The sequence below is a fragment of the Hyperoodon ampullatus genome, assembly GCF_949752795.1.
Source record: "Hyperoodon ampullatus genome assembly, chromosome: 4".
Taxonomy (NCBI): Eukaryota; Metazoa; Chordata; class Mammalia; order Artiodactyla; family Ziphiidae; genus Hyperoodon; species Hyperoodon ampullatus.
The window spans coordinates 2045079-2067787 of NC_136917.1; the positions used below are offsets into that span (position 1 = coordinate 2045079).

A 22709-nucleotide genomic window follows, 5' to 3' on the forward strand; every position below is an offset into this window, starting at 1 on the left:
ACCTAGAGCCCATGCTCCTCAACAAGAAAAGCCACTGCAATGAGAAGCCCGCGCACCTCAACAAAGAGTAGCCCCCGCTCAACGCAACTCGAGAAAGCCCACGCGCAGCAACGAAGACCCAACAGATCCAAAAATAAATAAAACATTTTAAAAGGTAAGTAATGACACTAGTCATGAGTACATTTTGAACACATGGTCGAAGGATTCAACCACAGTGAGTGTCCCAGTTGAAGCTTTGGGAAATCAGGGCCAATACCCTGAAGGTTGAAAACCAATGGTTGTCACATTCTGCCTAAAGGAGATGCGCTGAGAGAACCGAAGAGGGCGTGTTAGGATCCCCTTTCCAGGTCACCCCAGCAGCTGCCCTCACTCCATCAGGAGCGCCAGCCCCTCCCCTCAGCCGCGTCGCCGGGCTGGCTGTGGGGACGCCTTTGTTTTTCTATTTCACTTCGGAAAAGTACGTATCAGAATTCACACTGAGCGGTTTAAATGGTTTCGGAGCCCTCACCAGGTGTCAGAGGAGCTCTTATTTAAGACAACCATGATTATGCAGCTGAAAGGGCCGAGCCATGCTGCACCGGGTTGGGATGGGCTTGGGACTCTGTACCCAGGTTCTAACCACTGAGCCACCGTCGCTGTGCTTCCAGTCTCCAGCTTCAAAGTGGGGTTCCTCGGTCCTCAGCACGATCTGGAGGCAGCTGATGCCGCGGTGCTAGGAGGATGGGAGGAAACCCACATTCAAACGTTCTCAATCCTTACTACTCAGAAAATTTTAAAGTTTTATAGCTACAAGTAATGTGTTCAGCATTAAAACAATTTAAAATACAGAGGAGAGTGAGTTCCCTGGCAGTCCAGGGCTTAAGAACACACACTTCCACTGCAGGGCACAGGGGCCCAATCCCTGGATGGGGAACTAAGATCCCGAGAGTGGTGTGTGGCCAAAAAAAAAAAAAAAAAAAAAGAAAGAAAGAAAAAGAAGAAAGAGAAAATAGAGAAGAAAAAAAATTTTTTATATATGTATAAGATTATACATATATCTTTTCCATATACGTATAATTTTTCTTTATGTATGTGTGTAATTATATTATATTTCCAGGAGGTTGAACCATACCGTATTATTGCTTCATAATAATGCATAATAATTATTGTTTCATTTTTTTTCTCAATGAATATTGTAAACATCTTTCCAAAAATATAATTCTAGTCACCATTTTTAAAAGCTGCAAAGTATTGCATTATATAGATCAGTTTTTCTCAACTTTTTTTTCCTATGATTGTCACCCAAAGGAACCTTTTTAGACAATTTGTTTCCTAATTCCCACGTGAAATGTTAATAGCATAGATATACTGTATATCTTTTTAGGTACCATGGCCAAAAACCATTGTAATAGCCTAGATGTATTCATTCTTCTCCCCACAATCAAGAACCAATTTTGCCCCCTTGGGAGGCTATATTGACCCCGGTGACAATGTATGATAAAGTTGTACTATAATTTATTCAATACACCATTAGACATTTAAGTTGCTTTTAAAATTTACCTATTTCACGCTGTGATGAACATTCTTACAAATTTAAATCTGTGCAAAAGTAGATGTGGAATGTATGGGTCCAAGGTAATGCATATTTTTAAGACCTTGAATATACATTGCTAGTAGCCCTCTAGTGTACCGATTTACAGTCCAATGGGCATGGCACTTCCCTGCATTCTTTCCAGCTCTATTATGACTCTTTTTAGTGGTCATTACTTTTTTTGTGTCAGAGCCACGTGGCTTGTTGGATCTTTGTTCCCTAGTTGTGGTGTGCAGGCTTAGCTGCCCCGTGGCTTGGGGGATCTTAGTTCCCTGACCAGGGACCAAACCCGCGTCCCCTGCATTGGAAGGCGGATTCTTTACCACTGGACCATGAGGGATGTCCCGAGGTCATCAATTTTAAGACACACCATGTTTTCTGTACCACTTATAAAAAAATTCCGCCAATTAAACTAGGACGCGCCACTGGTTCTTAAGGCACATCTCTATTTTGAGAGGTTAAACTGAAAAAAATGTGCTTCAGAATTGGTGAAAAAGATAATGAATAAATGTGCTTCATCTCTGTATAGGAAAGGGCTTGCTAAGCTTAAAGACAAACTCAAAGTATCCATGGCTTTGACTTCACCAAAATGAAATCCTCTGTATGTCTAAACATTAAAAACAACAACAATTAAAAGGTAATCAAACAGAAAAATGTTTGGGGCAATTATGGCCAAGGTAATAGTCTTAATAAAGACCAAAAGAGCACTGGAGAAAGAAGCTGAACTGACAATTTATATGAGAGAATCAGCATTAATTGTATATAATTTATTCTATTTTACTAATAATCAAACATGCAAATTAGAGATATGGTTTTTCTCAGTATTAAATTAGCAAAGATTAGAGGAAAGGAAAATTTCAACGCCAGCAAAACAAAGGGATACGGAACCCTCACGTGCTGCTGAGAGTGTTGTCAAGTGCGATAACCTTTTACTCTAAGTAGCCCTAAAAATATTCAGATTCTTTCGTTGAATAATTTTACTCCTAGAAATCTATCCTGAGGAAATTATCTAATATTTCTATGATGATTATACATTACATCTACTTATTATGGAAGAAAATCCTAGAAAACTTTAGGAAAAATAAACATCTTAGGGACTTCCCTGGCGGTCCGGTGGTTAGGACTCTGCGCTTTCACTGCTGAGGGCACGGGTTCGATCCCTGGTCGGGGAACTAAGATCCCGCAAGCCAGGCTGCCAAAAAACAAACAAACAAACAAATCTTAGAAGTGTAGCCGTGTTGTTAAAGGGCGAAAACATGATATACTGTGTATCTTTTTAGGGTTTTTTTGGCCACGCAGCTTGCGGGATCTTAGTTCCAGGACCAGGGATTCAACCCAGGCCACGGCAGCGAAAGCGCCAAGTCCTAACCACTGGACCACAAGGGAATTCCCGAAAACATGATTTTATAATGCACTACCAAGGGGATCAGGGTTTTTCCCTCATCTAATCAGAAACTAGTGTTCTTAGGTCATTTATTTTTTTTTGCCCTTGCCCTGCAGTTTCCGGAATCCTAGTTCCCTGAAAAGGGATGGAACCCAGGCCCTCGGCGTGGTGTCCCAACCACTGGACCTCCAGGGAACTCCCTTCTTAGGTCATTTAATTAGACCAGAGCTCTCAAATGCTGTAACCTATTAAGAAACCTTGAGAGATATCTTTGTGATGTCCTGGAGAGATAGCACCCAAGAGCAAAAACTGTTTTTGCTTTTGAGTCACTCAGAGATAGACCTTCAATCTGGAAGACTTGGGAATTCCCACATCTTGGTGACTTCAGCCAAAATGCCCTCTATTTCCTCTAGCTCTTTTTGCAATTGAGGGCAAGGAGCATCATTCACCATGCTTGTCCCGTCTGAGTCCCCTTCACACCAAGCAACAGAGTTTTCCTTTTCAAACAGGTCCTATTGCGCCCTGCTGAAGACCTGCCAAAAGCCTTCTCGTGTGCTTTGAGTTATCACACTTGCCAAGGCCTAAATGGCCTTTCAGGATCGGGCCTCGCCTACCTCTGCGACCTTATCTTGGATCATCTTCTCCCTGTTCCATTGATGTCCTCTCCAGTTTTCTCAAACCTGTTAAAACCGGATACGACTTCCAAACAATTGTAGGGGCGAAAACGTGCTTTACTTGCATCTTCCCGTGGTGGCACTCAGAGAGGCCTTCGCTGTGGTACCCCTGTGTTTATTGCATGTGTCCACCAGGCCGAGGTGGGGAGGACAGCCGGCATCAGACAAGGGGAGGACTGGAAGGCTATGGGAATGGTCCCAGTTTCCGCAGTGCTGCCGGAAATCACGAACATCACTAGTCTCGGGCCATATGCGCACGTGGGGTGACCCTGGAGTCTTGCCGAACTGAACGCCCCCACCTGGGGAATAGACATAACGGTATCTACTTAGCTTTGGGAGAATTAAGGGGGAACCGGCTTGGGAGAGCGAAGTCCGGCGTGCACCGGCAGCTCACCCTGCGCTCACGAGGCGCGACGGGACGCGCATCCGGCGCCCCCGTCTCGTGCGAGCGCCCAGCCGGCCGACCCCGGGGCGGGGCAGCGGGGGTCGCAGGGTGGGAGTTCGTTAGGGCAAAAGCGGGGTACGGGACTGGGGTCCGGGCCCCAGGCCCAACGGCGGCAGGTAAGGGGCAGTGGCAGCACGAAGGACTTGGACAGGCTCACGGCGCCGCGGGGGTGGCTTCGGGTGCAGGAAGTATGCAGTCCCGCAGCCCCCAGTTTGTCACGGGATGGCTCTAGGGAGAAAAGGAGTATAGGCGGCGCGAGGGAGGGGAGCGCTTGTACTTTCAGGTCTGCTAGGACTGCGGATAATAGGCTAGGGACACCTCATCACAACCCAGAGCCCGGTACGGTTCCCGTATGGAACTAATTGCCGCCATAACCCTTCCCCCTTCTGGCGGGTAAGTCGAGCGAACGGTTTGAAGGAAGACGCATGCGCGTGAAACTCAAACCGCTAAGGCTCGAATAATCGCGGTAAGGCGCAGGCGCAAAAAAGCCCGGCGGGTTTAAGGAGGGGGCGGGGCTGACCCAAACACGCATGCGTATAATAATTTACTGGCGGGAGGTGGGCCGACTCATGATATTACGCATGCGCCCGAGCTCTGCGTGACGCAAGGGGGCGGTGCGGGAACCTAGCTGCGCGTGCGCAGAGCTTGTTCAAAGGGCCTTATTTAGGTTGCGCAGGCGCCCGCTAGCCATTTCTTCTCAGCCGCGCCGAAGTTGTGTGTGCAGGTGAGTGTTTGGTGTTCCGTATTTACCACCTAGCGGCCCCCGACGATGCCAGTTTTGCGAGGACTGCTTGTCCCAAGGTCTCTGTAGAGGCTGCGGGGGCTTTAGCAAGGTGCGGGCTGCCGTTAGACACCAGGAATGGTTCGCCGAGTCGTGGCAGGGCCGCTGAGGCCTGCAGGCCGCGCCGACTCTATTGTGTGAGATGTCGGAGGAGGCGGAGCGGAAGCGGTCGCCGCCATTTCCTTGCCTCCACGCTGGCGCTAGGCCGGGTGCCCCCTCGGCTTGGGGCACTGGTACCTGGTGCGCAGAGCGGCTTCGGGGACCCGGCCGGTGGCCAACTGGGCGTTCGGTGTTGGAGTCGCCTGGGTCGGAACGTCCGCACGGGCTCGAGCTTTACGGAGGCGCCGCCGGCTGGCAGGGCGTTTCGAGATCGGAGGGCTGTTTAATTTTAACATTTCTCACTTCTGATCCTCATCCCCGTCTTGCAGGCTGTTTCGACGCCAGGACCCCCTAAGACGATGATGTTGGGCACCGAAGGCGGCGAGGGATTCGTGGTGAAGGTCCGGGGCTTGCCTTGGTCTTGCTCGGCCGACGAAGTGCAGCGGTTTTTTTCTGGTGAGTCTGAAGCGGAGGCGGGAGTTCAGCCCGGGCTGCAGGGCGGGCGGGGAGGCGGTGGCGGCGGCGGCGGCGGCGGCAGGGTGGGGGGTGGGGGTGGGCCGAGCTCAGGGCGCCCCCTGGTGGGGCGCGGGCGGCAGCGGTTCCCGCTGTCCCGCTCGCGCCCGGCCGGCCGCTGTTACGCAATGGAAATTGCGAAAGCCCCGCCCGCCCGGCCCTCTTCGGGGAATGCGGCCTCTCTGGCGGATTTTTTTTTTTCTTTAAGTACTAGTCATTCTGTGGATGTCTATTAGAAAGGATAAATGGGGATAGATGGGATTTCCCCTTCAATCTTGAGAACTTTGCCCAGCAGCTGAACAAATACAACACCTTTCCGGTTTTGGCGTTTATTTGAAAAGGGGCATTCTGCGTTGGAAGGATAAAATGTCATTTCTTAATTTCAGAGAATTTTCCTAACCAAGATTTTGTAACTGAAGAGCTCTTTCTCATAGTTCTTGATGTGGCTCACTTTACAGTTGAGGACACTGAAGCCCAGGAAAGTTTTCTTGCCTGTGTAGTTTTTTACCCAGTGTGTAGGTTTCCTGAATAACGTCTGCCAAATGTCCTTGTTCTCATTATTAGTGTAAGATTAGATTGAAAGACATATTTGGGAGAAATTTACAGGTTTTGGAAGGATATTTGTAGTATTGACTTACTATCTGAATTTAGCGTGTGTAACGGAAAACGACCTGTAAAACAAGAACCAAGTACACTGGAAGCCACCTTGCAGTGGGCAAGACTGGGTTTGGCTTCAGCTGTGCGACTTGGAGCATTTTAGCTTGGTAACATTGATCCCTTTTCAGGTGAGTATTGGCCCTGCAATTCGGATTCGAGCAAGAAATTGTAATGTTGCTGCTAGTAAGGTGAAACTGTCAGATACCCCAAATCAAAACTCCAAACCACGTTTATTCAGAAAATGTCATAAAATCACAAGGTCCAGACTTAAAAGTTTATTGAGGAGTTATAAAAAGGATGTTTAATGGACACTTAAGTAGTGAGGACTTGGAGATAACTTCATTAAGAAAGTGCTTTGAATATTGGATTTTCTTGATGGATTGGGAATATATTTAGGGAATAAGAAAGTTTGGTCATGAGAGGGAAAGTGCTTAATTACTGAAAGAGACACCGTAGGAGTTAGTAATACCTTGCTTATTTTAGGCTTTGCAAATGCTCTGCTTTGTAGTGGGGGTGTGTATAGGCATTTCATCACCCAGAGGTGGTTTTTAGTTTTAAATTCTGTATTAACGGTTGTTTTCTTTCCAGACTGCAAAATTCAAAATGGGGCTCAAGGTATTCGTTTCATCTACACCAGAGAAGGCAGACCGAGTGGCGAGGCTTTTGTTGAACTTGAATCGGAAGATGAAGTCAAATTGGCCCTGAAAAAAGACAGAGAAACTATGGGACACAGATATGTTGAAGGTTTGATTTACATTGCCCTAGTAACAGTAAATAAAACATTAAACAAATAGAAATCTATCTTACCCCTTCTGAATTTTAGGTATTTGACCGCATGGAAATGGTCATCTAAGAGTTTATGGCAGCTCTACCTAGATTATCTAAAGACCCAGGAAGTCTGAACTTGGTTTTCTAACTTTCCAAAGTTGACTAATTCTAAGCACCTCTTTCAGTATTCAAGTCAAACAACGTTGAAATGGATTGGGTGTTGAAGCATACTGGTCCAAATAGTCCTGACACGGCCAATGATGGCTTTGTACGGCTTAGAGGACTCCCCTTTGGATGTAGCAAAGAAGAAATTGTTCAGTTCTTCTCAGGTATGTAGTCCTGTTTGTTGCTGAGCAGTGAGTTCTGGCTAGCCTCTGGCAACATGTGATTGAATAGACCTTAAGTTGAGTAGCTTAGATACTTAAACAGGTTGTGAGTATATGAAGATGAATTAATGTTTTCTTTTTCCTGGAGACCTTCAAATAATTTAAGCCCATCTTAAAGGTGGATTGATTAAGTACTTCCAAAATGCTAACTGCCTATATTTAGTATTGTAGTTCAGAGTAGATCTTTGAGGATTGTCCTCAACAACTTAACTACTTTTCTCACATTGCTGTACAGCTAAGTACTTCAAGTTAAAGGTAAGATCCCTTAACATTAGATTAGTATGTTAGGTTGTTGTAATTTATGGCAAGTGTCTATATTGTAAGAGACACTGGGTCATGGGACCAGAAATTCTCTAATGATCTCATTCTGTTTATACAAAAAAAACTTACGGAAACAATTGGTTTAGCCAGGGAATTAAACTTACTGAAAGTCAATCTAATATAAGTGTAGGTTAAATGTAGTCTTAATATCTGAAGTACAGAAAGTGTTTTGAAATTGTTTTGGGCCTAAAGTATTTGAATGTTTAGCAGAATGTCAGAGCATATGTTTTAAATATTGTTGCTTAATATTCATGTTGTGATAAACTGGAATTAAGAACAAGAAATCCTTTCATGGTTTAGTGTAGTATGTGCTAAAATCTTGACTTAACTAGATACATATCAAGTCCTAATATTTTGCCAGAATTTTTGCAATCAAGTCTGTTTTTATTGTTTTTGTCTAAATTGGTGAGAATTGAATGCTATCTGTCAACATCGTTAAATATGAACATAATTTCATATCTTCTAGGAAAGTGCTTTAAGTCCTTTTTGTAAGCTTGGGAATGTTTCCACGGAAAGGATTTTTCATAGACGGAATTTCCAGAAGTGAATCTTACTACTGTTAGAGCATAAGAGTGCATGATTGTGCTGTGTTAGATCAGTTGTTTGTTGAAAGCTTAGATTGTATGTTTGTCAATTATATGACTAAACAATGTTTCAATTTGTATATTGAATGTTTAAATATGTAATTTCTTAAAACTGAAGTTCCACTAACTTTAAAACATTGCAATATGAAATGAGGTAAAAGGTGTATCTTGAATTTAGTAAAACTGTTGTCTTTAATGCTTGAAAATTTGTTAAATTCTTGTATAATTTTCAACATTAAGTTGCATAGATAAATAAGTGTTCTTAATTGTTGAATTCTTAATGCATCCTGTGTTCAGCAAGTTTTTTCTTACATACCATGTCATGGGATGTGTTAAGAATTGAGTTAATAGTTTGTTATAATGGAACTTCATATTACTGCAATGAATTTTTAAAGAGTACTTGTTGAAAGCATACCGTTCACCTAAAGTTAAAATTCTGGTGTATTTAAAGCTATAAGAAGAATCATTTCTGGGCTTGTGATGTTAATATTGCCCCCCTACTGGGGTTATTTGTCCTTGGGTTGAAGGGTTGGAAATCGTGCCAAATGGGATAACATTGCCGGTGGACTTCCAGGGGAGGAGTACGGGGGAGGCCTTCGTGCAGTTTGCTTCACAGGAAATAGCTGAAAAGGCTCTAAAGAAACACAAGGAAAGAATAGGGCACAGGTGGGGATGGATGGTTGGTTGGATTTGTCACTTTTCTTATGGTAAACAATTAAATCCATATTCTCTCTGCTTAGAATCAAGGAAGAAAATCTGATTCCTAGTCCCAATTACTTGATATTTTGCTACAATTTTCAAAGTTCTCCTATGTCAAAGTCCCATAGTGCTTTCAGATTAAATTATAGGTTTGAAATTGTCCCCAGTTAATTTGGTCTACTTTACAATTTTGTAGGATTCCTAATTAACCCCCGTCACTGGAGTTGAGAGACTATGGTTTTAAAAATGTTAATGCAAACCTGGCTTTAGCTGTAATAACTCCACCTAGTAAATTAATATTACCATAAGAAAATGTGATACTTTCTGATCTTGTTTTTAAAGTTGAAATGCAACAAACTTTCTTGCTGTATAAATGTTTTCTGCATATGTATTAATAAGCATAGCTTTCAAGAAATTGTCACAAAAGGTTTTATTCTCTTTGCTTGTGACTATTTTTCATTGAAGCATGCGCTTACCTATGCTGATTCCTACTAAAAGCATAGGCTGGGGTATTTATTGGCAGAAGGAAATGTGCAGTGTGGGCTAGACTGTTGGTGGAGGCTGGCTTTTTAGCTCACTTGCTATACATGATGCCAATGGATTTAAGACATGAAATGTTGAAAGTTGAGTGGAATTCTTTCCCTCCTAAGACATTTATTTACAGTACTCCTCTCTACCCCTAAGGTTGGGCTTTCTGCCTCAGAGGAGTGAATTTTTTTTCTATAAAGTTTACATTAAATCTTAAAATTGAGTGAATTTCTGGTCATTGCCTATACAAATATAAGAAATCTGGCTTTAAATATTAGTCAGTTTCATGGCTATGACTACATTGTTTTCTTGTGTAACTGAATACCTGTATGAAATGAACTAATGTTTTCTCTCCCTTCCCCACTCCCTTTCCTCTTGAACAATGCTTTAGGTATATCGAAATCTTTAAGAGCAGTCGAGCTGAAGTTAGAACTCACTATGATCCACCACGAAAACTTATGGCCATGCAGCGGCCAGGTCCCTATGACAGACCTGGGGCTGGCAGAGGGTATAACAGCATTGGAAGAGGAGCTGGCTTTGAAAGGATGAGGCGTGGTGCTTATGGTGGAGGTATGTGTATTGCGCAGGTGTCACGAGGTCTGTTCTTTATGTGACTTATCATTTAGTGATTGTACTTCTTGCCTTTCAGGTTATGGAGGCTATGATGATTATAATGGCTATAATGATGGCTATGGATTTGGGTCAGATAGATTTGGAAGAGGTAAGGTAAGAATTGAATTTCTCATCTGAGGGATACTTAACTCTTGTTCATCTAGACCTCAATTATTGTTTTTCAGGAATGTCAGATCACAGATACGGGGATGGTGGCTCTACTTTCCAGAGCACAACAGGACACTGTGTACACATGCGGGGATTACCTTACAGAGCTACTGAGAACGACATTTATAATGTAAGTGTAGGATAAATTCATAAGTTGTATGTCTCAGTATAACAGTAAAAACATGGTTCTTATTCTACTTAAGTGAAGCAGCATGTTAAAGTTTTGCTTCCTGTAACAGTATTTGACTTGATTCATTCTCTGAAATACCTTATATTTAGTTTTTTTCACCACTCAACCCTGTGAGAGTACATATTGAAATTGGTCCCGATGGCAGAGTAACTGGTGAAGCAGATGTCGAGTTTGCAACTCATGAAGATGCTGTGGCAGCTATGTCAAAAGACAAAGCAAATATGCGTAAGTGTGATTTAAGGATCTTCAGGTCTCTTGTAGGTAGTTGTGTGACTAATGATTATGATAAAGGAATAGTAAGGATGAGAAAAATTTGTAATCCAATAATAGTGTTCTATGGGATGTTTAAAAAGTGTGTGGGTTTTTAAAGTTAGTATTAAAAATTTTGTGATAACACTAAGGTATATGCTTAATTGACAAAGCAATTTAGGTGAATGTTTAAGACTGCTTTTTGAAACTTGCATAAAGTAAATCACCTGAGAGAAGCAGCTAGAATTTTTTTTTTTACTAAAAGTATTTATAGTTCACAGATCTACTTAAAAGAACTAAAAGTGCTTATCTTTTTCTTTCACCAACAAACATTTTCAACTTTTTTTTTCTCATTTCAGAACACAGATATGTAGAACTCTTCTTGAATTCTACAGCAGGAGCAAGCGGTGGTGCTTACGGTAGCCAAATGCTAGGAGGCATGGGTTTGTGTAAATATCACTTTAGTGTCTTTTTTTTAAGCTAACCTTGTATGCCTTTTCTCTCATTTCAGAACACAGATATGTAGAACTCTTCTTGAATTCTACAGCAGGAGCAAGCGGTGGTGCTTATGGTAGCCAAATGATGGGAGGCATGGGCTTGTGTAAATATCGTTAGTTTTTTTAAAAACCAAAACATTTATATCTGTATAAGTTAATTATATAAGTTAAGTTAATTTATATATAAGGAGTTTAGCATAATTTAGGCAAAGAAAAGTTTTGATTTGAATAGTATGTGTGCCTTAAATCGTTGTTACATAAAACTGTTAGATAACAAATTAGTTTGAAGTACTTTGGGGGAGGGAACTACAGAAAGAAACTAGTTGAATTGTCTATAAGTATGAAGTATAAATCTAAAAGTAATATTTAGCAAAAAGCACAGGATCAAAATTTTGGGGCATAATCAGGTGTTCAGTGATACCTATGTATTGACCTACCCTTAATATATCGAATTATGGGGGAAATCCCACTAAATCCAATTAAGCATAAGGTCTTGTCAAAATGCCTCTGCTTACGGAAACGTGGATTCAGTTCTGCTGATGAGTATTCTGTTGGCCTTGTGGTTTATAAGTGTTTGACTAGCTCAAATGATGGATAGAAAGGTAGTCTGGTCATAGACAGTAGGCAGAAGGAGGGCACAGAGGGTTATATGTAGTGATGTAAGATCAAGACTGGAAAATAATAGATTTAGAACTACAAGCCCGGTACCACCAGGTACCACATTACATAAGGAACAAGGTTCTAATGTTCTCTTAACTTAACAGCAAACCAGTCCAGTTATGGCGGCCCAGCCAGCCAGCAGCTGAGTGGTGGTTATGGAGGCGGCTATGGTGGCCAGAGCAGCATGAGTGGATATGGTAAGTGTGTTTTTTTATATACTTGAATAAGTTTCAGGCAGGTTTCTTTAGTTGGGAATATTCAGGCTCCTTTTTGGAGAAATGGGGTTATTAAATGTATGCTCTTGTTCCTAATTGTTCAAATAGCTTAACTTTCAGAATCATTGGGAGGGAGAAGTATTCTATGAATGCAAAATAGTCATTGCAACTTTGAATAATGTCGAGCCAGAAAAGATCTGCCTCCATTTGTTAAAACATTAAGTAAAATTGTTCACTTTTTCTGTGTTTTTGTTAGCAATAAATCCATTTTAGATGGAGGGAGAATTTTAAATAATAGAATGGTGGTTGGGTTTAGGACCGTATTTACTAGTCAGTTAACCTAGGATTGGTTTTATTAATTAATTTTTTCAATTGGTCTAAAGAATGGTGATTTTGGTATTATAGTCTTACCCTACAAAATCCTTTTGCAGACCAAGTTTTACAGGAAAACTCCAGTGATTTTCAATCAAACATTGCATAGGTAAATATTTTCTCAAAAAGTATAATTTAAATTCCCAATAGCAAATACTGATATGTTGTAGTAACACTTTCTATAGCAGTCAATGGCTCTGATTTAACTACATGGAGGCTGCCATTTTGGGCACAGTGAGTTGCCTTTAGTCCAACTTCGTCGTCTCACTTCTTGCCCGCCATGAATAGGAAAAGCAAGAGATTGCCCCTGTGCTCCCTATTCATATATGCCATTCGATGGACACATTGTGAATGTTTACGGTAAATTTTTTTTTAAATGCTTTGTTTAGCTTTAAAAACAACATGAAGTAATTTTGCAATTTTTGAAAAACACTAGTTTTCCTTTAAACTTAATTTTCCACGTTGATCCTGAAGCATCCAATTAAATGGTAGCACAAGAGTCTGGCAAGTTGGTACTGCAGAGAAAAGGGGTTAATTGAGATTTGTTTGGAGTCGGGAGTCCCTTTTCCCAAACATGCTTCTCGCCACTTGGACAGCAGCCATTTGTACTCGTATACTTTTTAAACTTTTTCTTGGAATGCTATATTTTAGTTGACTGATAATCTGATACTTATCCTGACTTGTCAAATTGATCTCTTTGCAGGCAGCCAAGGAGCAGTGAACAGCAGCTACTACAGTAGTGGAAGCCGAGCATCTATGGGAGTGAACGGAATGGGAGGGATGTCTAGCATGTCCAGTATGAGTGGTGGATGGGGAATGTAATTGATCCTGATCACTGACTCTTGGTCAACATTTTTTAAAAGAAAAACAAAACTTAAGTTTTAACAGTTTTGCAATACAAACTTGTGATTTATGCTTACTCTAAGTGGAAACCAGGATTGTTTTAAAGACTTAAGGTTCAGTATTTTTGAACACAAACATTCATTTAGGATGTAACTAGGTTGAGTAATCTGTTACTGTTAATTTTCAGCTTTTCTCAAGTTAGTTATATTGTAGGATGTACTTAAGCAGTAGGTGTATTTAGGTTAAAGCAGTTGAATTATGTTAAATGTTGCTTACACCACATTACATTGAACACTGCTTGGATGCGTTGTTGAGAGACATGCTTTTTTGTAAAACTATAGGAGCTGTGTCTACAATTAAAAGTGAAACATTTGGCATGTTTGTTAATTCTAGTTTCATTTAATAACCTCTATGGCACGTAAGTTTAAGCTTTTTTTTAAGTTAATGGGGAAAATTTGAGACGCAATACCAATACTTTAGGATTTTGGTCTTGGTGTTTGTATGAAATTCTGAGGCCTTGATTTAAATCTTTTCATTGTATTGTGATTTTCCTTTTAGGTGTATTGCGCTAAGTGAAACTTGTTGAATAAATCCTCCTTTTAAAAACTGCACTTTGTCTTACCTGTGCTTCAGTGTCATGTGGACTGTTTTTTGGTGATCTATTCCTGCCTGGGGCGTAGGTGAACAGTGGCCCACGTCTCTGGCTGTGGCAGACAGGCTCGGCAGTTGTGGCCGTTTTGTAGATGTCTTCAGACCTCTCTTCCCTCCAGTGCAACTGAAGGTAAACGTAGCTCTGGGGCCCTGTGGAAGAGCTTGTATGTCTGGCCTGGCTGCACAGGATCTGATCTGAATTGCCTTTGACTTGCTAAGCACTTGCACAAAGCCAAGGGGGAGGCAGAAGTCTCCTCACTGCATGCGATGCATGTCCATGGAAGCCTTTGAGCATGGCTGAGGGAAGTGCTGGAGGCAAGGGGTGGCTGACTAGAGCTGCCCCTTCCTCGTCTGATGGCATCTTTTGAATTTTGCTTAGATGTGGTATCTTCTAGAAGGAGCTAGCTCATAGAGAACTTCCACATTGAGGTTTCAACCTTTATTTTTGCCTCATTCCTCAAGATCAAAACTACTGAAGTGTGACATTATTCCATTTATTTACAAAGCTTCTGAAGTAGAATACCGAGTTGTACTTTAGGAGAACAAATGATTCGTTTATATCAGTAATTGAAACTATTATTGTAGGTACGAACTCAATGACATTTGCTAGGAAAGTAGTAAGTTATTAAAAGTGTAGTTCTAGGATTCCCTTCAGATACTTAACACTAGTTTGGGAATTGCCACTCATTCATCATCCCTCTAATAGAAGAAGTTCGCTGTATTGAGGTTAGAATAAAGAATGTAGGCTTGTGCTGTTTGAAGCCACGTGTACGTTTTTACTTGCTGTGACTGCTGAAGGTTTCCTCTTGGGTGAGGTGAGTATGGTGAGTGTACTCTGAAAAATTGCTTGGAATGATAGTCGTTATTTAGACTGTAGATGGCAGCACTGCGCGAAGGTATGCGTGAAGGGCCCTGCAGTCTGCCTGCCCTGCCACAGGCTCTCTGAAGGCTGGGTGCATACCTTCAGTTGGGTTGGGGATACAGGAGTGTTGTACTTGATAATTTTTTGGGGAGGCACTGTTGAGCATTGGTGTTCAGCTACTGCCCCTGAGATCTTTACTGAGTTACTCCATGTCTGGGGAATTGGACACAGGAGGGTTCCTTCCCCTGGTCCTCTAGTTTTCCCCAAGGAACATCTTTGTTGAAAAACATGCCTTATTGGAGGAAGAAAAGGGACTAGAATTAGAAACTTGAAAGAACCTAGAAACATTGTGGTTCTTTGGAACCTTGTGAAAATCTGTAGTTTGAAATGAATGCAGCTTTGGAGCTGGGCACACAGTTTTGGAGGCTGGCCATACAGATTCGTGTTTTTCTGTAAGATGTTAGGAAAAACTCGTGAACTTTTTGGCCAGCCCAAATATATAAGGGAACAACTTTTGGGCTTTGGTGACAGGTACTTTCTCTGTGCTTGTTGGACTCAATGGCCCAACTTGTCCTTGGCTCAACTGGGCAGAGCAGCCTGCACCCCGGAACACAACAGGCTCAGGTCTTCACCTCAAATGCAGCCGCCCTCACCAAGGGCCTCTAGTCCTGAAATGGGGGTTGCTCTGGGCAGCCTGTGAAGCTGACACAGCTCCTTCATTTTCTGCACCAGCATGAAAAATAAATGATTTTATTGCAGGGCTAATGATCAGTATTCACGAGTGTGAAACAGCAAATTTCTTGACTCTATGAAAAATAAATGATTTTACTACAGGGCTAATGATGGATATTCATTCACAAGAGTGTGAAACAGCAAATTTCTTGACTATGAAAAATAAATGATTTTATTGCAGGGCTAATGATGGATATTCACAAGGGCGTGAAATTGATTTCTTGACTCTGAAGCAGGGAAGGCATGCTGGGGCAGCGGGAGGGAAAGGAATTGATTACTCACGACACTAGTGGGTCTGCTGCAAAATAGGTTAATTCTTTGGAAACTGAAAAATGACAATAGCAAAATCATGAAGTTATATCTGAGCCAAAGCCAGTGGTGTCAAAGGAGAAGAATTTCAATCCAGAGGAGCTGAATCCATAAAATTTGGAAAGCAGAGGCGCGCAGCTTCTGGTCCCGCGTGTTGTGTTCCAGAGTGCCCGCAGCCCAGGCGAGGATCTTGTTCTCTTGGAAAACTAACCTCCCAAGCCCCTGGCCACCTCGAGACCCAAAGAGTTTGGCACTGCTCTGAGGCTGCCCATGCCCATGAAGACAGGCTGGCAACTGGTCCAGAAAGCAGGCCCTGCTGATGCTCCCCCCTTAGGAGCCGGTGGAGGAGGAGCAGCGCTGAAGGAGCAGCGTGTGGCAGCTGTCGCACACACGTACTGGCTTAGGGTAGGAGGGCAGGGCCAGCTCATTACTGGAGCATGTGTTGCAGAAGATGTGGCCACAGTTTCGGCAGTGGTGCTAGAGGATGGAAAAGAACTCACGCTCAGAACATGCTGAGCTGCCTGGGTCTGCCCACCCGCTCTAGTTCATCGACCTTTAAAAAAGTTAAATGCTTTAAAACCCCTCCCTCATGTATCAGTGAGGCTTGTACCAATTTGGAATGGGTTCTTGTAGACCTCTTGTTTCTACATCTATGTTCCTGTAAAATCCACGGAGTTTTGGAGGGGTGAGTTAAGGTTCTTTTCCCTTGTGTTTTATTGGACTTGACAGCTCTTAACTCACTGAGTTGGTAGTCCGTGCTACTTAAAGAGCCCGGGTTCATTCTCTGCAATTGCTACATTCCATGGTGGTGACCCAAGGTTTCTTTAGCCAGCCCCTCATGAGAAGGGCATCTTGCTTTTGTAAACAGGGCTGCTATTTGAACCTTGGGCACATGGCAGACGCCAAGACAAGGACCTGTGTGTCCCTCTATAGATCACTTCTGCCAACTGCCCCCCATTCCCCCAGTCAGGCTAGACAGTGGACCTTGAACTGGGCCATTCAGTGTGGGGAGCCTTAGAGCCTATTTTGTGTGAGATCTATATCCTACCCCTGTCCTGCCCAACTGGTCAATAAAGGCCCTGTCAACCCTGGACCAAAGACTGGGCTCAAAAGACCTAGACCTTCTGTTCCCTGGACCAAAGACTGGGCTCAAAAGACCTAGACCTTCTGTTCCCAGAACCTGAAGGCAGGCTACACAGGCATTCACTGGGGGCAAGTGCCCTGCCCAGATTGCCAGTTACCTTTTGGTGCCACCTGGATGCCTGTCCTGAGACTTAAATTGCCCATAGGTTCCCCATAGATTCTGTTTTTGCCTAACTTAGATTTTGGTCCTATTGCTTCCAGAGAATTTTCAGTTGATATACACACCATTTCTGCAAACAAGCAGCCCCAACTCCCAAATGATTGAGAGGACTGTGATGGAGACAAGGCCTGTAACTTACCGGCTGGGGTCCCTGAAAGGGGGCAGGCTGGAAGGTCGTCTGCATGGGCCAGCAGACCAGTGAGCATGAACACAATGCAGTGGGCCTAGTCCCACAGGCCAGAACCAGAGGAAGGAGAGCCCAGGCAGGGCACGAACTCAGCCCCTGGGTGAGTGAGTGGAGGGCTACCCCACATACCTTTCTCCGGGAAATGGAAAACTCCTTTTCACACTGCTTACAGTGCGTGGCTTCGTCGTCTTTCAGCCAAGTATGGCCCTGAGGAGGAAAGAACACCACAGAATCCCACTTCACGGCCTGGTTCCTGGTGAACCTTTAGCTGTGTTCATCCTTCAGCCCAGCATCTGCTGTCCCTTGCTAAGAGCACCTGGTCTGCGTTTGCGGGACTGCCTCTTCTCCACTAGAAGGGGCCTCACAGGACTGTCCCCCACCCTGACCACAGCTGGAGCTCATGTGCTGCAGCCTGCCTGCCCTCTGGCTTCCTGGTCTCCACAGGTTGCCCCCAGTCCTCAAGCCAGATTCTCCAGCTTTCCGTTAACCTGAGACTCACCCACCCCCTTTCCATAAATGCCCTGTGGCTGAGGTAACCAGAATCAGGATCTGGTTAACTCCAACCCTGGCTGAGACATTATCCAAGGTGCCTCCTGAACTGGCAGGAGGAACGGCCAACCCTGTCAGCCAGACTAGAAAATCTGTGACAACAGTCCCCACCGTGAGACAAGGCAACGTGCTGTGGAGACAGGAAGCCCTTCTCCACACACACTGACCCCCAGTCCTCAGGGCATTGTGGGAGGCAGATGTCTGTATTCTGCCCAGGAGCCAACTGAGGCTTAGAGAGATGCCTTTTTGGGGGTCTTCTAAGGGAAAGCTAGGATATGCGATTTATTCAGCCTCAGGGACTGAGGTGGCCAGGGGTCAAGGGCCCTGTGTACTTTCACGGCTCCTTGGCTTTTGTTGGCCATCACTTTCCTGATGACACAGAGAGATCTTATGGTTGGGAGCTGCAGCACCGCACCCAGGGCTTTCAGCCTTGCGTTCACTAGTCCATGCAGCTCGAGTCCCATTTTATGATTTTTATCCTCCCTCTGGCACTGTCAGCTGACGTTTTGTGCACACTTTCGTGCAGTGCAGGGGATACAAAGATAAACAGCTCACAGCAATGACATCCAAGGAACTTTCAGTCTACAAGGGAGGGTACAGTAAACCGATGTTAACTGCAAGTCCAGGCTGCTGTTAGTTGCTGTGACAATTTGCTGCTTCTGACCCGAGGTGCCCTGGTAGAGACATTAGGATCTCTGCTCTAGCATTCGCTGAAGGGTGCCTCGTGAAGAGGGTGTTTGTGCACTGCTGCCACAGCAGAGCTGAGGCTGAAGGCTAGGAGCTCCTGCACCCTCCTCTCCACTCTCTCAGCCCCAGCAGGCCAGCTTGGTACTGCACGGGGTCACCGGGACCACATGTTCCTGTTCTCCTTAAGCTGTGTGTGCCACTCTGCCCTCCCCAAAATGGTCCAGAAACTTGGCCCAGCTCAGGGCTTAAGTGGTTCCCAGAAATGGCACAGGGCACCTTAGTGGGCCAGTGTGGCCTCTGGTCCCTCACTTGGAGGGAAAGGTCTTACTCTCACTATTAAAATAAAAAATACCTGGATCTCTTTCTGCCACTTTTCATTTCCTTCATTAGGGTACCTATGATCTAGGCCTAATGTCAAACTATAGCTGACAGCAGAGAAACCAGAACCAGAGAAACTTGGTTCCAGCTTGGGCCCTGCCACTTGCAGCATCGTCATCTCAGCCAAGTTACAAGGCTCTGAGCAGCATTTTCTTATCTATAAATAAGTGACAATAACCACCAATCAACCACACATTCTCACCTGATTTTTGTGAGAAAACCTAAGAGCACGCTAGGATATTAGCACGAGCTGACTAATAGCTACGAGTAGTGATTCTTATGTTAATAACATTAATAATCCAGTACCTTCAGTGCCTTATTTACTTCTTTGATGTCTTCCATCTTCAGCTTTGACCTTAAAAAAAAAAGAGAGCGAGAAAGAGAGAGATTCATAGCCTCACTAGAGGGGCTTTCAAACTCGAAGTAAACCCACAAAACCTTTTTGGCTTTGTGAAGTCAACAAGACTTGTAAGAGAGGAGTGTGATAACGCGAGTTCTTGTAAAATTATTTCTTTCCACCTTTTTATAATCCCAGAGTCATCTCACTATTGGCTCAAGTCTGGCGCAGTCTGCAGCTGAGCCTGTGGACTGAATCTGGCCTAAGAACAAACTGTTGAATTGGCAAGGATTTAAAAAGGCTTTGAAATAGCTGCAAGCATTTAAAAATTGAGAATTATCTCATAAAAGCCCATGTTTCTGGCTTCTCTGGGCAACTATTCCTGAGTGTGACACGTGCTTTAAGTCGGGGTGGAGGAGGGGGGCGCGCCCGTATCAGGCGTGGGCTCCCCCATGGCAGGAACCTGAATCTGTAGGCCTCTCACCAGCCCCTTTCCCGCTGCCTGCTCTGTCTAGAAAGGCCAGGCTCAGGGGGCATGATTGTTTGTTCTTGTTCCATTCTTTTTAAAAATATTTATTTATTTATTTGGTTGCACTGGATCTTAGTTGCGGCATGTGGGCTCCTTAGTTGCAGCTTGCGGGGTCCTTAGTTGTGGCATGCGAACTCTTAGTTGCGGCATGCATACTAGATCTAGTTCCCTGACCAGGGATTGAACCCCGGCTCCCGGCATTGCGAGTCCTAACAACTGCGCCACCAGGGAAGTCCCCTTGTTCCATTCTTGTTAGTGCAAGAATAATTCCTTAGTTCTCCACATAAAAGACAGGACTGAACATTGTCTAAACTGGAAGAATTAAACCAGATAAAACGAAACATATGTATTTGTCAAAGCCTTTTTTACAAAGCTGAGATTAGCTTAAACTGTCACTGGATTAGCCTAATCTAAGTGCCGGAGAGGCAGGCCTCTGAGACACAGGCTAGACTTCTAGGGAAGGATTAGGAAACCAAACATCAAGGCCTTTAAAAGAAAAAACCTGTGGCCTTCAGGAATGCTTGGAGGTGCTCCTTCCGTCCCCTGACTGGCTGCAGAAATAGGCCAGTGGGCTGACAGGACCAGAGGCTGTCTGGGATGGACAAGGTCAAGATGGCAGCCTCAACATATAAGAACTTTCCTGGGAAATACAATTCGAAAAGAATCCAGATGTTCCTGAGATAACCTGGGCAGCTGTGCCTGTAGCTGGTGGAGGCATGTGAGGACAGGCTTCTCTGTCATCTGGTGTTGGCTTGTAAAAAGAAGGGAGGAGGGGAGAAAGCACTAGCCTTGCCGTGGTATGTATCCCCGACACGGCAGCACCTACACAACCGGCTGTGAAGGACGTTCTGAAGCTGGGTCAGGCAGCAGTGCTGGGAGGCTGCCAAGTGCAGGGGTGCGTTTTCAAGACCAGAGCCTGTCCGCTTTTCTGAGGCCTGTGGCCTACTAGGAGTGTGTCTCTGACTCTGTTTGCTGTCTGTCCAACATGAAGAGGACAGGCAGGAGAAAAAGTGGGGCTAGCCGCCTGAGAAGGGGGGAGGGCACCCCGAGGACACCTCCCTCTCCGTCTGTCTAAACACCACTGCAAATCCAAGAAGCCAGCACCACGCCAGCCGCCATATCTGGTTCTCATTAGTCTCAGGGACGCCCTCAGACCTGGCCTGTGCTCTGAGTGTGGGGTTGACACCTGGCCTTGCTCACTCTCCAGGAGCTCTCCCCACGGTGGGGGTAGCAACGGCACAGGGCACTCGGCCTGAGAGGTGGCAGGCAGCCCTCAGGGCACAAGGGACCAGCAGCCCTGAGCTGATCTAGAAAGATATGGTGAGTGGGAGAGGATGGCGAATGGGCAGCATCTTCATGTCAAACTATTGAAAAGACCACATTCCCACCAGAGTCATAACATTTTCCTTTCTTGTTTTTCTTCATACTTTTGTGGGCCAGCTCAGAGCACTGCTTGAAACCTTCCAACTTCCCAGACAGAAAAATCCTAAGGTTGTGCACATGTGTGGACTACTTTAGTGTGTTTCTGGTTTATCCTCACGTTAGTTCCTATCTCTGGACCTTTTCTGGTCACAGTGTCTTCTGCACTGGGCCTGAGCCCGGGCTGTGCTGCTCACTGTGCCTGCATCAGGACTCAGGTGGGAGCAGTGAGTCAACCTGGGGTCTCTGTGTGAGTGATGGGGAAAGAGGAACTTTCGTTTCTCTGACGGACAGCTCTGCTGGGTGCCACACTGCCCCCGTGGGGGCCAGACCCACCTGTGAGGTAAGTGACAGACAGAGCTGGGAGGTAGAGACTGATTCCTGATGACTTTTTTTTGCTTAAGCAAGCCAGTGTGAGTTGGGTATCTGTCACTGGCAACCAAGAGTCCTGACTCGAAGAGAAAAAGCTACACACTGGGTTTAAAAATGCAATCATCACACAAACGGGCAAGTTCCACAATCTGCAGTGTGACCTATCAGACTGTCCAGAGCAACCTGGCAGGACTGGCACACCAGGGAGGACAGCTGTCCAGTCGAAGGGGAGACAGAACCAGCAGGGTCTGCACTCCTTCAGCATCACCCATTGGAGACAGACAGACTCTGCTAGATGTGAGTATCCAGTCTCAAGAGAGGTTCAGTGGTCACCATACTTGCACTGTGGCAGGCTTACATTCTCAAGCCATAGTCCTCCCTCTGGAGCTAAACACATAACCCTCTCATCACCCATCTTGTTCCCTTGGGACACAGATACTAAGTTTGTGAACATGAGGGTTCCAAGTCACTAGCAAAGGATATTCTTGATGAATCAATTAACCCAAACCAGTGCTGTGTCCCTGGGGCCTGACTTCCTGGGTTTGGTGGGGGTGGGGGTGGGGGCTGTCACCCTTGAATAGCTGGCAGGCCTCCTTGACTGGCCTTCCCTCCTCTGACAAGAGGACACAGGTTTGGGACTTGAGTGATGCAGTGGGCAGGCTGGTGTGACTCTCCAGGGGGAGGGAGGCCTAGTGGCCCTAATGGAGGCGGCAGACAAGGGGAGTGGGGTTCTTACTGGCTGAGGTGCAGACCCATTTCCTGGAGGGCTTGTTCCTGCTCGTCACAAACCTTCTGTAACTCTGTCTTCTCATCCTGGAGCTCCCGCAGCTCCTAAAGTGAACAAACCAGGTGCTTGACACAGACTTGAAAGTCTTTTTTTTTTTTAAGGTTTAGTAATCATAGTGACAAGCAGGTTGGAATGTTTTTCTTTTTTTTTTTCTGTTGTGTTTTTTCTTTTCTGGCCACTCCGCGAGGCATGGAGGATCTTCATTCCCTGACCAGGGATCGAACCTGTGGCCCCTGCAGTGGAAGTGCCAAGTCTTAATCACTGGACCGCTAGGGAAGTCCCTGGAATGATTTTCAAGAGCAAGAAACAGTTTTGTTGTATTAACCTTCTTCAAGACAGGGTTATTTCATAGGTTCCCTCATGTTTCACCAGAGTGGGCAACTGGAAGGTGA

At 44.7% G+C, this 22709-nt stretch overlaps 2 protein-coding genes across 21 annotated transcripts in view; one reads left to right on the forward strand and one right to left on the reverse strand.

Moving 5' to 3' along the window:
* Positions 1 to 5298: 5298 nt before the first annotated feature.
* HNRNPH1 (heterogeneous nuclear ribonucleoprotein H1) lies at positions 5299 to 13826 on the forward strand (the record flags this gene model as incomplete). Of its 20 annotated transcripts, none has more annotated exons than XM_079703743.1 (12): positions 5299 to 5409; positions 6712 to 6867; positions 7077 to 7220; positions 8710 to 8848; positions 9801 to 9979; positions 10059 to 10130; positions 10186 to 10319; positions 10469 to 10604; positions 10988 to 11047; positions 11140 to 11229; positions 11890 to 11986; positions 13080 to 13826. In XM_079703743.1, 12 exons carry the CDS (start codon positions 5313 to 5315, stop codon positions 13192 to 13194), a joined length of 1419 nt encoding a protein of 472 aa, XP_079559869.1. The 20 variants fall into 20 exon arrangements, with proteins under 20 accessions (XP_079559869.1, XP_079559858.1, XP_079559873.1 ...); XM_079703732.1 differs by having other exon boundaries at positions 11890 to 11982; positions 13076 to 13826; XM_079703747.1 differs by having other exon boundaries at positions 11140 to 11199.
* Positions 13827 to 16099: 2273 nt separating this feature from the next.
* Positions 16100 to 22709, reverse strand: part of RUFY1 (RUN and FYVE domain containing 1) — a gene marked incomplete at both ends in the record, with an annotated part of 55088 nt that continues 48478 nt past the window's right edge. Inside the window, 4 exons of the mRNA XM_079704025.1 lie at positions 16100 to 16246; positions 17389 to 17466; positions 19180 to 19228; positions 22267 to 22361. Of these exons, the coding sequence (XP_079560151.1) occupies positions 16100 to 16246; positions 17389 to 17466; positions 19180 to 19228; positions 22267 to 22361 (369 nt within the window). The remainder of the gene's footprint in view (positions 16247 to 17388; positions 17467 to 19179; positions 19229 to 22266; positions 22362 to 22709) is intronic.